Below are 15,857 nucleotides of genomic sequence, written 5' to 3'. Positions count from 1 at the left end.
TGGTATCCAGCTAAATCCGATTTTCAGCTAAACGCTTTCACCGACTCAGACTACGGAGGATGCAAGCTAGATAGAAAGAGTACATCTGGTAGCTGTCAATTCTTAGGAGGTAGACTAGTGAGTTGGACTTCAAAGAAACAAACTTGTGTATCCACATCAACAGCAGAAGCTGAATATGTCGCTGCTGCCAGCTGTTGCTCACAAGTCATATGGATGCAAACTCAACTGTATGACTATGGCTTCAAAATCTCACAAATTCCCATATTTTGTGACTCAACCAGTGCAATTGCCATTTCTCACAATCCCGTTCACCATTCCATGACAAAGCACATCGACATTCGATATCACTTTATCAAAGACAACATTCAAAAGGGTCATATCGAACTACACTTCATCAACTCCGAAGATCAAATTGCCGATGTCTTCACTAAGGCTCTCGATGAAACAAAGTTTCAATACTTCCTAGGCCGTCTAGGAATGTTAAATCCAGATAACATCCATCCTTAAACTTTTAACTTTTGTTTGTACAAAAGTGTGTTTACTTTCATTCAAAAAGAAAATTCAAAAACATTTGAAAATTGCTTTCTTTTTCAAAAATACCAAAAAAATTCAGATAACCAATATTTCCAAAAACATTCAGAAAAACAAATCTTCAAAAATAGAATAAAATACTTGCCATAATAAGCTTTTATAGAACCTTGTGATTAATCGTCTTTTGACTTAATTTTCAGATGCTTATGCTCGATGAAGATTTTAAGTCATATTGATTCTCAATTGGAGTGAAGGTTCAAATCTCCTACTTTTCATAATGTATATAACTTTATTTCCTTCGATTTTATTTCATTATTGATGATTTTAAACAATCAAGGGACATAAGGTTAGGAGGTTCAGATGAAAACAAAAACCCATGTGAGAATTTGTGCCTCGTCAATCTATATCACTGTGGAATTCATTTCTTGTGAGATTAGGTGTGTCACTATTGCTTATAAGGTATATCCGATTATACCTTGTCACAGTCTCATTTTTTATTAGATATCAAAATGACCAGGGACGATACATTCATTTCTTATATAATAGACAAACTGTCTTTTATGCCACCAATCCCCACCTAGATATAAGCCAACCAAAAATGAACTCTTGAGATCCCGTGATCCATCAACAAGAAAAGACGAAACAAAAAGGATTTCAACAATCACTTATCAAAGATAAACAAAGATCTATCCACATCTAATCTTCAAAGATGAATCAAGATAAAGACGAATCAACAAGAAATCCATATCATTCACTGAAGAAATACCAACCAAAACAAAAAAAACTCTACATTTGGTATTTTTAAACGAAGTTTCAACCAAATGGTTATTTCAAAACAATCATCAAAAGATCCATTGATCTGTTTTTAACCATTTTTCACAAAAAGGGATATCTTAATCTCGCAAGATAGATACTCTCAAAAATCCAAATTTTCTCAAAATGTAGCAAATTCTCGATGCTAAAACAAAATATCTTTTTACAAAAAATTGATATTGATCAACAAAAAGGATAACATCAAGGAAGAGCTGCAACAAAAATGGACTTCCCGGGATACTGTAGCCTTCATCAATGAAAGTTCTTAGTTGCAAACTGCACTATGAAAATTGCTAAACCCCTTTACATGTATTTCCTGACGGAGAGAGAGTGAAAGTTAATGGCATGAATGAAGAAACCCACTGAGTAATGTCGAAACCAGTCTTATGTGATTGATTATCTAATAATGAGACTAAGTGAATTTCAGGAAAAGCATAGCTGAACACCTCCAATATGAGTGTGAGTCGTCAGAGAGAGATATCACTCATTTTTAGTGATCATTAACCTGTTCTGCTGCCAGAACAACCAGACACCCAAGTGAAGTGTGAGCTATACCTATGAGCGTTCATCTGAATCGACCTGTTAGACCACTTGTCGTCATTAATAATGCTATAAAATCTTAAGAAATTTCTTTAGATACATATATGGCTATCCTTTGATAACCGAACCCGAGACTTTGATTCGGAAACAAATTTCTGAAAATCTTTTACATAAGATATGTTAAACCAAGTCACAAACTTTCAAATCAATTGCTATGGTTTTATATATATCTTATCTATTGACAAATCTTTTATCTCAAATCTTCAAAAGTTAAACTGTCAATACGATTATATCATACCTGTCCTTATTTCAGCAATGATCACATAGGGGGAAATTGTTGAAAAATGTTCTTATGTAACCTTGTATGTGACCATCACTGAAATAAGATGAACTGTTTTTATACAATCTAACAAATATTATCAGTTATTTCAGGTTGCATGAACGCGTGATCAAACGGAAAATACGAAAACACGCGAATGACCGAAAACGCATAGACGAGAAAACTAGTTATGTGACTAAACAGTTTCAACAATATATATATATATATATATATATATATATATATATATATATATACACGTATATATATATGTATTATATGTATATTTATGTATTATATATGTATATATGTATTATATATGTATATATGTATTATATATATGTTGTGTATGGAAAAGTCAACAAAGAAGTGTCAATAAGTCAAGGAAATGAAGTTGCAAATGAATACCCCACGTTTTTGCCTCCTACTCTACATCAACTTGCAGCCAACTCTCCATATACTCAAGTGCACTAGAAGATATTTGTTTCATGCATATATGTATACATGAGTTTGTGTATGTAAGGGTGTGTGTTCATTTGTAATATTGTAACACTTCCTACAAACTACAAACACTCTCAAGAACATCACCAATCTTCATCTTCTTCAAGAACAAAGACAAATCCCTGGAGCTAAATGAAGAACACCAAGATCAAACAAGAAGCTAAGTGAAGAACACCAAGATCATCAACAATGAAATGAAGAACACCATCAACCATCTTCATCTTCTTCATTGAAACTAAAGGTTTTTCATCTTCATTATCTTTGTTCATCACACCATTTACCACCAAAAACCTCTCTTATATTAACCTCCTTCCAACCTCAAAATAATCTCCAAACACCCTCCAAATACCCTCCTTAAACCTCCTCCAAAAAAACCCTTTCAAATCACCACAACCATCACCACCTTGCTGTTTTTCGACATCAGAATCTTCAAGTCAAAAACAAAGAAAACTGGGCTCGTTACAAGCACAAAAAGACTAGGGAGATTTTCACCATCAATTCTTCAGGACATTACCTACATCTAGAAATTTTCGTGGATGATTTTGACCACGGGAAACCCCAAAGAGACGCGAGAGAGAATTGGCTATCCAGAGAGATTTATGTTTTTGAGTTCAGAATCTTCATGTTAGAAAACATAAAAGCGAGCACAACACAGAAAAAATACTACTAGGGAGATTTTCACCATCAATTCTTCAGAACCTTACCTACATATAGAAATTTTCGTGGACGATTTTGACCACGGGAAACCCCAAAGAGACGCGAGAGAGAATTGGCTATCCAGAGAGATTCACTCCGAAAATCTACATCCATCACCACCCAAAGCTCCTTCAACTTCACCATCTTTGCTGCCTTACACCACCAAAATTACAACCTTATTCCACCTCCTAACACCCTCCAAATACCCACTCCAACCTCATCAAATCTCCTCAAAACACCCGATACCCGTATACAAATACATGACTCGTGTATTTTGCACTGTTTTGTAAACAACCCATTTTACATGAAAATGAACTTTTTACTACTTATCAAATACCGGATTGATCTTTGAACAAATATCGACCAGTCGTTCCAAGAGTCCCAATATCGACCGGTCCTTCCAAGAGAACAAATATCGACCAGTCGTTCCACGAGTCCAGTTCAGTCAATTTATTGACGAACCTACTTGATATATATTTATATACTTATATACTTTATTATAGCTTTATGTCATTTAAATATATTCATTTATATTATTTATAGCTTTATGTTATTTAAATACAGTCATTTATATTATTTATAGTTTTACGTCATTTAAATACAGTCATTTATATTATTATAGCTTTCATATTTATACTTATTCCGCAATTATTATTCTTTATAAATATATCTATATCTTATACCTTTAACTCATATATCTGTCACATAGTAATTGGTAGCCGAGCCTTTTGTTGTGGTAATCAGATTTTTATATTTCCAACAATCGGTATCTGAGCGGATATAAAAGGAATAATATCCAACAGGGACTTATCAATAACCTTTATCAACTCATGTTATATTTATGTGATTGACCGATGTAAAAACAATGGATCGGTTATACTTTCTTTTAAAGAATCTTACTTTCATTGGTTCTCATTATAGCATTATATCAATGGACTATGAAAAATCTACCAAATTAAAGTTAAATCATTCATATACTATCTTTTGGGAAGTCTTCAGAATGAAGAAGTTCCAAATTTTATTTTGTTAACAAAATTTTTTTGATTATCGGACAAAAAAATTCAAATCAATCTTTTTTTACCGGTAAAGTAAGTATAGTAAAATACTTTACCCTGTTATCTCCAGAAAAATCTTATTATTTTCGTTCAAATTATGAAAAAATTCATATTTTTTTACTTCAACTCTTTTTACTATTTCACTAAAAATTTGAAATTTTGTTGGTTCAAGTTATGAATAGAAATAAATGCATTGTACTCCGTAAAACTAATGATCGAAGTCCTCTATAACCAATTATTTGTCATAAAACAATGATGTTAACATCATTTTGAACTCAACACCGTTCATGTAGTCCATATCTCATATAAATTTATGTTACAAGTATTATAAGATATTCAAATTACGTGTTGAACACCTTATTACAGTATACTTAAAAGTATGTAAATGGAAAACCAATTGTTGTGTTCATATAAAAAATCATTGACTGATGACAAACAAATCAATACAATAGTAGTTTAGGTGAGGCCATATGGATTCTAGAAAAGTGCATGAGTTTTATCCTTCATGGCTATAAGATCCTAACCGTATATAATTTTCAAAACATACATATTGCAGTTACAAATACCAATTATCATTCTCATTCCAGCATGACATCCAATATCCTCATGGCCACAAGCATCACATATCAGGCCAACCTATTGTTGACTACTCAGCACTAGCATGCAAGTCTACAAACTCATACAACATATACAGGCATCTCCCCTAGCCCTAACTAGCATGCGATTCACATATTCATAATCAAATCATAACAGATAAAAAATGTGGGTATCCTGGGGAAATTTACTTGAGCTCAGTTGATTGCATGCACTACACCCTTTCTAGTCTTAGAAAACCTTTTTCTTGAAAACATTTTCTTTTGAAAATTTTTGAAATTTTTTAAAAACCTTACAGATCCTCAGTTTGAGTTCAGACACACCCAAAGGTATCCCCGAATCCCTCAAACCAAGGCTCCGATACCAACTTGTAACGACCCAAAAATCAAGGGTAAAAATTTCATTTTTAATATAGCTAAAACATTAATACCATTTATTTCAAACATTTCAAATCATCATTAAGTAAAACATTTATCAGAGGTCATCTCAAAATCATTCATTGCGGAAATCATGGGTGTGTGCACTACGATCAATCCGAACTCTTCATTTCCAAATCGATGATACCTGAAACCAAAACTCTAAACCGTAAGCACAAAGCTTAGTGAGTCGCTCAGAGCATACCCCATACACAATCCAAATAACACATACCATATTAGCTATAAAAGTTACATATATCACATAAGTCATGCATACATAAACCTGTAAGGATGCCATGGGCTACCAAACATGGTCTTTACCTAGGAATGCCATGGGCTACCCCACATGGTCTTACATCGACGGGCTACCCCACATTGTCTTACATCCAATGTCATGGGCTACCCCACATGGTCTTACATCTAATGCCACGGGCTCCCCCCTGGGGTCTTCCATGCAAGTATCACAAAGACAACTAGCATAACACATATCATATAACCACTAGCATACCACTTAGCATAAAGCTAACTATCATACCACATATCTCTACTATAGCTAGTGTACCACATAACATAAAATGGGTCGGCTTTGGTGCCGTTGACCCGTTGGTATGGTGAAAACACTCACCTCACACTACAGAAGCTTACTGCATGAATGCCTTAGTTTCTGCCCTACCAGTTTCCCGAGCAACCACTTCAATCAATATGCCCAAATTAGCAATTGGCCCCATACCATACTCCTTAATCCATGCATGGGGTAAAATGAGCATTTTACCCATGACCCAATATGATCCAAAACTAAGGCCCAAACCCAAAATAAAAGCCCAACATTATAATTTCCATAAAACCATCAATGGCCCAGTTTTCCAAATTGGGCCTAAACCTTTCTAATGGACCTTATACTAAAGCCCAATATTTTCCTTAGTCAATAATCCTGACCCAATTGGCCTATGAAGGCCCAAAACAACCTAGTCCACAAATTGGCCCAAACTGAAGCCCATAATGCGAAGTCCATTTCTATATTGGGCCACAAGGGCCAATGGGCCCAACTATCAGCAAATCCATGCTCAAAACCATTAGGTCCTAATGGTCCGAAGTCCACAGAGGCCCAATACCTCCTGAGAGCGTACGCCCAACGTACCTTTTCTGTATGCTTCGCGTGCTGGGCAAAAGGGTTCTACGCGCGGCGTACTACATTGTACGCCCAGCATACAAACAGTTGATGCACAAAATCCATTGAGTGCTTAATGCTTCAAACCAAGGGACCATATTACAGATCTAAGTTGTACCTAACGTCTTAATCCATAAAGTCACTGACTTGGTGACTTATATGACCCACATGAACCGAAAATCAAAGTATAACAATCTACTTCCATGAAAATGACCATAACTCTTGAATGAATCCATTAATAACTCCAAGATGGCGACTTTGTGCCTTAGGGACTTAGTTAGCACTAAGGGTAGCAACCCTAAACCTAAAAATAGATTTGGAACCATAAAGCTCCATTCTTGGGACCAAAAGATCCAAAAACCCAACATAATAGATCTAAGCATTCAATGGTCAAGTTCAGAGCTTTATACCTTCATCAAGCTGAAAATGAGTCATAAAAGCCAGATCCATAAGCTTCTTCTTGATCTCCATCTTTGCATTAACTCCACCTTCTTGAAAATGGGCCAATCTCTCCAAAAATGGACTTCATAAGCTCAAAATGCCCCTATGAATGGTATAAGACGATTTCTAGGGTTTAGAGGGGTGGAGGCTGAAGATTAATAGGGTTAGGTTATTGTTGGATTAGTGTCTAAGTCCATATTTATAATTGGTATGTACTTGACCTGACTCGGCATGGTCCATTTGGGTTGCATGGCATCGAAACATTTGGATAGACCGTTTGTGACAAGAGGACATTTGTGACATATTAATATATTATAAGTTCTAATATATTAATATGAAATCATGTTATTTAATTAGTATTGATCAAGAATTAATTTGGACTTAATTTAGTGATCAAAAGAGACTAATTAAATATATGGGGATTGATTGTGAAAATCGTTAATTCTTATATATGTGGGCTTATGATCCAAGATTCCTTATGTTGGGTTTAACCCATGTGGTGACCCATGGATACTCCATGGAGGTTAAAACCCATGGAGCATAAGGAATGGGTAAAGTCATGAGTTACATGGTGTAACATTAATAGCCACACTATATAAAGACCCCTTTAGCTCAAGAAATTGGCACTAGTGATACTTATATGAGGGCTAGCCAATTTCAGCATGAAGTATCTTCTTTTCATGGTTATTACAAGTGTTGATGATGTTGTGTGAACCATTTGAGGTGTCACACTTGGGGCACTAGGCTCTCGAGCTTCATGAAGTTAAGCTACATCAACAAGGTATGTATTTCTATCTAGTTTATTATTCAAGTATCAAAAGATTGTATGCTAGTTAGGGTAATACCTTGGAATATTCATATTTGCATGTATAATAGAAAAAACATAGATCCAAGGTATTTAGGGTTGCATGTACACTTAGGAGTGTTAGAATGCTCAAAACCCAACAGTGGTATCAGAGCCATGAGTTGTTTTCTGTTATATTAATGAAAATGTTTTATTTTCAAAGTTGAAAAAAAAGGAAAAAAAAAACATGACGTTTGTCATTTTTTAATATAATTACTTGTTTTTGTGAAAAATTAATTATTTGTAAAATTTGAAACATTTGCTATATGAGTTGAATTAGGTCAAATTTAGTAAAAGATAAAATTATATGATTATTTTATTAGTTTTAAAAGTTTAATATAAAGAGTTTTTTGAAACCTCCATAAGTTATGGATATGAAAAGTTTTTAAAAAAAATTGATTCAAAGTTTTTTATGGAGTTACAAAACTTGGTCTTAATGTTTTAAAGAATTCCATAACTTGTTCTTATGTTATGGAACATGAAAAGTTTCATCATAAAAGAAACATTAAACTCCATAAGTTATGGAATACAAAAGTTTTTTTTTGGATTACCTTGTTTTATGAGTTATTTTTTAGATTAATGAAAAATATGTGTTAGTAGTTTTCAATCCAAATTAATCTAAAAATTGTTCATAAAATGTGTTTTTGTAACTTGTCCTCAAGTCATATGAAAAGTCACATTTATGAATCTTAAAAACTCATAAAAATGCCTTAGGTTACAAAAAAATGAAGAGTCTTTCCGTATAAATAGTTTTTATGGCTCCATAACTTGTCCTCAAGTTATGGATGTCCAAGAGTCTCTTCATTAAAAGTTTTAAAGTTTTAATTAAAAATCATAAGTTATAAAAATCCAAGAGTTTTGGATAGTTTCAAAACTTGCCCTCAAGTTTTGGAATTTGAAAAGTTTGCTTTTATGAATACTTTAATTCCAAGTTAAGCCCTTAGAATTTTAAAGAGTTAAAATTCAACCCTTATACTTTATAATATTATAAGTTAATAATATTTATATATGTATAAGAGCAAGTCAGTCTTACCGTTAGTAGGCCTCATTCACGAAGCCAGTCTATAAGGGGGTATAAGGTTACTGCCTATAAAATGGCAGTTTAATGGGTGTCCACTCTCACCCACCACTTCCTTGACCAGTGGAGGGTCGTTAGCCGAACGGGTAGGACAAGGACTATAGTTCTCCCTTCATTAAAAGTATTAATGATAAATATAAAGTAACTAAATGTTTTTTATAATTCCCAATCTTAGTTACTTTAGGAAAATGTGAATAAGGTGCTAATCCATGAAATTACACTTTGCACTTTGTTTAAGTCGGTTAGTGGAGCGTGTGTGGTTAACCGAAACACTAACTCTTATTTAACAAGGTAGGAAAAGGGTAAGTTAATATTTATCATAGTATCGATGGAGCGTGTGTGGTTAACCGGCACATCAATTGAGGGGTAAATATTAAGGGTACCAAGTATATTTGCATGGATATTCACACCTTGTTTTGTGATCCTCGGCATCCCAGTCACAAAACCTGAAGGGCACACTCGAGATTGAAACGTGCCATTGCACAGTTCAATGAATCTTAAAAGATCTAGGAGTTTCAAATCCAATTAAAAACCTAATAATTATTTCGTTTTTCATGGTGGAAATTGGTGAATCGTCATTCACCTACCTTTAAATATTTTATAGCTTGGATTACGGCATCCCTCTTCCGAGTTATAAAATATTGTGTTGGGTCCTAGCCTTAATATTTCATATTGGGTGTTATATTAAGGACTTTAGATCAACTATCTTGAATATCTCCCAAAAGATGTCTAGTTCAGACATCTATGATCTTCCCAAATCTCTTGGAACTTCACTTTCTCCACCTCCTCCAATTATTCTCCCTAACCCACAAGTTCAAGGTCACTCAAGCCCTATTGGCAACGCAAGGTCTAGGTGTGATCACATCTACGAGATGAAGTCACATATTGACAAGTCGGGAGAGTTGGGTGTCAAAGTCTTAAGAAAGTTGGATGTTCAATCACTTTCTAAGTCACATAGTGAGTTCCTTTGGGACCCCTATGAAACAGACTATGACAAGACCCTTAATGATCTCATCTATTTGCTAAGATCAACTTCCTAAAACTTTATGGACATTGACAATGATGACATTGGAAATCCAGAAAAAACATTCTCTTCCCAATGGAAAGGGATCGGCCATAGTCAACTTGGTTGACCAAATTGTAAAGAGAAAAGATAAGTCTGTGATAGTACCGGTACCATTACCAAAGGCTCGATATGTTTATATTGCCAAAGGAAGGGGTATTACTTGCGAAGCTGCCAAATTTTACCTAAGGATGTTAAAGTCAATAAGTTCGACTCTACTTCAGGTAAAGTCCACTATCTAACTCTGCTAAGTTTCTATTCTGAGATTCTTGATACATGATGTGACTGGGTCACATGTTGATGTTTTAAGAATCAAAGAAAAATGAAGAAACTTAAAGAAAGAATATGTTGAATCTGATCGCGTAGATGGATTTCTATCGCATAGTTTGAAGATCGGATTCTTGAGCTACTTCTTAGGAGTTCTGATATATTTCTTAGGAACAGATAACAACATAGTTTTCATGCTCTTTTGCATTGTAAGGATAGTTTTTCCGCAAAGTTTTTAAAATAAAAGGAAAAAAATGATGATTTTATTTATTTTAAAATATCCTTACAATGGCATTTGAGGGAAAAAAAATTGTTGCTTATATGATTCCATTAATAGGAAGAGTGGAAATATGAAATTGATTCTTTCATTTGTGGTAATGTCTAAATTTACCAAATAAAGAAAGATCCTCATCATCCAAGTTTCAATTGGACCGAAACTTGGAATCATGCAAGTTGTACAGCATGATGAATGAGAAATTTTCATCTTTGGAAAATTAAGACTAGTTCCTTGTTCACATGTATATGTGAAGTCAAGTGAAGGACTAAGGGATTGAGTACACATTCTTGTGAACTGTCATTTTAATTTACATGGATGATGTTATTATAGCTGGAAATAATCTAGACCGGATTCAAGAAACAAAGACACAACTTGATAAATCCTTTAGCATCAAAGCCTTTAGATGGGTTAGTTTTGAGTTAGAGGATGTACATTTTGGTTATCGAGTTATGGCATCTGTTGTGAGTGAAATTTTGTGGGTTAGATGGATCCTTAAGGACTCCAGATTGTCATTAGCTGCCCAACAGTTTTGTTTTGCGACAACTAGGTTGTCCGTCATATTGGTAACAACCCTATGTTTTATGAACGCATAAAACATGTTGAAACGGACTGTTTTTTTTTTGTTCGTGAAAGGGTTGCTTCTCAAGAAATCACATTAATGAAGATCGACAACAAAAGGCAGGTTGCTGACCTGTTAACCAAAGGTTTTGAAAAGGACTTGGAAGGAATCAATTTAAGTTTCTTCTTGGAAAGATGGGCATAAAGAGCAAGTTTCGTCTTAAGGGGAAATACAAGATATGATAGGATATTGATAGTATATGTATTTATCTTATTCCTAATTTTTAGCTTAGTTTGTTAAGTCCTTTGGTATTTAATCATTGTGTATCACGTTTCTATGATCAAGACATTCAGTTAATAAACTATATGTTCCAATACCATCGAATTCTAGATCTACTGCCCATGGTATTTTAGGTTTTACATATAAATCTCAGTGTGTCTGTCGCTAATATTGGTTGTTTTATTTATTATTGTTATTTCTGATTTCCTTTAATTTGAGGTGTTATTTCACATTATAAAATCATATAAAGATTTAGATTGGTTGTGACTTCACTTTGATCTGGTTTTACAAACTCTTCTAACTAAGAAAAATGTTTATTGTTACATACTCGTTCATTTTTCATCGAAAAAAAACTATATTGTAACCAATGATATAAGGAAACCAAAGTGGTAGCATGATATGGATTGGGTCTTGATGGAAGCATCCTTCATAGATAATTTATTTGCATATATTTATTTGAAATAGCATGATAGACCATATGATATCATCATGATCAGTACATGGTGTCCTTTCCGAACAATAAAACACAAAGCAACATAACAAACGTAGTGATAGCCAGTAACCTTCGAATAGACATCATAACCTCAAAGGGTTATATGTTCCTTATTTCATAGTACATACATATTTCAAAGGTTATTTTGTCCTTATCTCACTTGCAGGCTTTCAAATACACACCAATGTTATCGATATAATAGCCAGCAAGCCCATAAAATCCAACAAAAGAACCAACATCCCATGATACAGGGAAAGGAGTCCCTCTTACATTACCAAAAGGTCCATGAGTTTTCTTGTTTGTGGTGAATGATATTGATGATATTATAGGCAATCCAGCAACACTTCCCCTTGATAATGCACTTGTTCCACAAATGCCAGTTATTTCCTCATCCCTTTCAAATATTATCTAACCATGAATGAAAAATTAAACATGTCAATTAAAGATAACTAAGAATATTAAAAGACATGTTATATCAATCATAAAAAAATAAGTTGAAGAATATATATTTATGAATTGTTTACCTCAGAAACTGTGTCTCCACCGTTCCAACCACCAAAGGTTTCAGTAGTTTGTGTTAAGCTTCCACATTGTGTGGTGAACATGAGAGAGTATATAAGATCACCATGATCAATGGTTATCTTCTTCAAATGATGATTTTTCTCAAGTTGGAATGACCAAACATTTTGTGGACTTCCAGGTTCAGTTTTTCCCCATGTTCCAACCTGTATGATATTCTCAAAGGCTTTGAGATACACACCAATGGCATCAATATAATAGCCAGCAAGCCCATAAAACCCAACTAATGAGCCTTTGTGCCATGGTAAAGAAAAAACATTTTCAGTTGCACAACCAAAAGGTCCATATGTCCTCTTGTTTGTCTTAAAAGATAGTAATGAAATTACTAGATTACCCCCTCGATTACCAATGGCTCCACCAACCTCAGTTATTTCCTCATCACCCTCAAAGTGTACCTGATTAATCCACCAAGAATATTGATTAATAAAAATATCGCTGCATATTGATTAATGATTAGTGGAGTAAAGAGAATAAGAGATCAACTCACCTCAGAAACTGTGTCTCCACCATTCCAACCACCAAACTTGTTGGAATTATGCAAAACACCTCCGCATTTAGTTGTGAACATGAGAGAGTATATTAGTTCACCATGGTCAATGGTTATCTTCACCAGTTTATGATCTTTCTCAAGTGCAAAAGACCACTCATTCTGAGGACCTCCACTTTGTTTTCCCCATTTTCCAACTCGAATACATCCTGCTACTTTGCTACTTTGTACCCCTTCCATGAGAAACACAATACGTAATTAACTATATAAATGCAATGCAATAAGGAACAAGCTCCTCGATCTCAATGTGTGTGTCAAATGAATGACCAATGGCTCCTTAAATACATGTTAACCAAAACTATTTGAGTAAATTACAAAAATAGTCCCGGTGATTATATGGTTTTTTGAAGCAAGTCCAGTTTTTATAATTGTAAAAGTAATCGTCTCTAAAATATTTTTTGTCACTTATCTGGGTATTTGGCATCTAGCTTAGGGCGTTTAAACCATCTGAAATTCCTGTAGTAGCCTTACTTTTATATTTATTATTAAATTGAACATGTATATATATAGTTGATTATTACATCTTACATCATTGTAGGTTTCTTCGATTTGGAACAAATTATAGAAAACAGAAACATGTTTCTTCAAGAAGATGTACAGGTGGTGGTTATAGACATCTTGAGTTGGTGGGTCTTGTAGGATCAAACATTTCATATTAATAAAATTAATAACGGACGATTAAATATAAAATCAGGTGTATAAAAGTAATTTTATTTGGTTTTAACTTCCAAATTTAAATGTCAGTATCAGTTAGGTTCAAGGACCAAATGGCAACAAAAAATGATTTAGGTACTACGAGGGCTACAATTGAAACAATCGGACTTGATTCAAAAATATTATATAACCACAGAGACCATTTCTATAATTTGCTCTAGTTATTTGAATATCATTAATTAAGATGGAAATAGAGATTAAAGCAACCATGTTTTCGTTAAGTTCATTGTTTAAAATAAATTAATGGTTTATATCAAAATTAACTAAAAGTTAAAAATGTTTAAGCGTCCTTGCATTTTTCATGCAATAAAGATATGTCAGAACTTCGATAATAAACAATCAAGAGGGAGAGATATACTAGAATTTTTGAATAATTGTTGATTTCTTTCTATGCAATTAGATGAAGCCATGCATTAAAATGGGGTATATGGCACACAAAACATTTTTTTTACAAATTCGATTTTGACACCGTGTTTTTTTTTGTGTCAATTTTGACACTGTGTTTTCCAATTTGTTACAATTCTGACCACTTGACCGGTTAACCAGGTTACATGCTCACGTGGCATGATAACGTGTCAGTTTTGATGACGTGACATGCTGACGTGTTAAAATTGATTTTTTTTTTCCACAAAAAACACGAAGTTTTCACTTTTTTTCGATTTTGACACTAAGTTTAATTTTTTATTCAATTTTGACACTATGTTTTTTTTGTTCCAATCGAACATCGCTTATCAAATTTTGTTCGATTTTGTCTATTTTCCATTTGAAACCGTATAAATATATTTTTTTATTACATTTTAAACCGTATAAACATATTTTTTTCGTTTAAAAACGGCATTTTTATTTAAATACAAGGTGTTTTTTTTTCTAACATTCAAAACATTAGTTATATCATGAGAATCAAACTAACCATAAGCTTCTAATAAGATGTAAAAATTTGATGGGTTGCAAACTTGATATCCGAGTTTTGATCGATTACACGCATCCAAACACATTTTAAAGTTTCATATTTAATATAAAATACAATTTTTATATAACTAATACATATTTATACATAAAAATATGGTTTGAGCGTTAAAAAAAATTATTTATACAAAACTATGGTTTTTAAATGAAAAAAAAAACATATTTCTACGGTTTAAATGTATTAAAAAATATTTATATGGTTTCAAATAGAAAATTGTCAACATTGAACAAAACTGGAAAAAATGATGTTTGATGTGGAACAAAAAAACATAGTGTCAAAGTTGAAAAAAAAAATTAAACTTAGTGTCAAAATAAAAAAAAATGAAAACTTAGTGTTTTTTGTGAGAAAAAAATTCAATTTTGACACGTCAGCATATCATGTAAGCATGCCACGTCATCAAAACTGACACGTCATTATGCCACGTCAGCATGTAAACTGATTAACCGGTCAAGTGGTCAGAATTGTAACAAATTGGAAAATACAGTGTCAAAATTGACACCAAAAAAAACACGATGTCAAAATCGAATATCTGTGTAAAAAGAGTGTTTTTTGTGCTATTTACCCTTAAAATAGAGTATGAATGTGCTAACGATTCAGAATCATAACTCGATTTTGGCTTTATTGAACAACATCTTCGTACATGTGATTTTGATATTAATGTTTGTGCTATGTAAATTTTATAATTGATTCATGATGGAATACTCAAAATAGATGCTTTCATTTAGAAGGGAACCACCAGATAACAGATTACTCCAAATTTTACCTATATGAATGTGACTTTTTCTGCCACGTTGCACGTTATGTTATTCACTAAGTAATACATTGAGTTTCTTTCACACAAAAATCTCTATTTCCATGTCGCAAGGAAATCATTGTTCGCTCCAATAAGGCTATCAATGTGCAAATTGTTCGATCCATCATTATTTTTTGCCAAAAGTAATGCTCCATTTAATCCAACACACATTTTTTACTATGATCTTCGACAACCCAAAAGACATTTTGTCTAATACTTTCAAGGATGCTGAAAAATTTTAGTGGGGCTTAAAATGAAAAGACGAAGTAGAAAGTGAGAGATATGTCGACGGATTTGATAAGTGTGAGTCTACCACCATTGAC

General features: G+C 33.3%; 1 protein-coding gene across 1 annotated transcript; it reads right to left on the bottom strand.

Annotated features, from left to right (window-relative positions):
* Nucleotides 1–11,892: 11,892 nt before the first annotated feature.
* On the bottom strand, nt 11,893–13,290 carry LOC128128083 (mannose/glucose-specific lectin-like). Its single transcript, XM_052766885.1, has 3 exons — nt 13,001–13,290; nt 12,459–12,908; nt 11,893–12,342 (listed from the first exon to the last, which is right to left on the bottom strand). The coding sequence occupies exons 1-3, from the start codon at nt 13,238–13,240 to the stop codon at nt 12,091–12,093; spliced, it is 942 nt and encodes a 313-aa protein (XP_052622845.1). The 5' UTR covers nt 13,241–13,290; the 3' UTR covers nt 11,893–12,090.
* Between the last annotated feature and the right edge of the window lie 2,567 nt (nt 13,291–15,857).

This window comes from Lactuca sativa, chromosome 8 (genome assembly GCF_002870075.4).
Source record: "Lactuca sativa cultivar Salinas chromosome 8, Lsat_Salinas_v11, whole genome shotgun sequence".
In the NCBI taxonomy this organism is placed as follows: domain Eukaryota; kingdom Viridiplantae; phylum Streptophyta; class Magnoliopsida; order Asterales; family Asteraceae; genus Lactuca; species Lactuca sativa.
The sequence above is the reverse complement of the archived record's forward strand: the minus strand, read 5'-3'. Positions and strand labels throughout refer to the sequence as shown.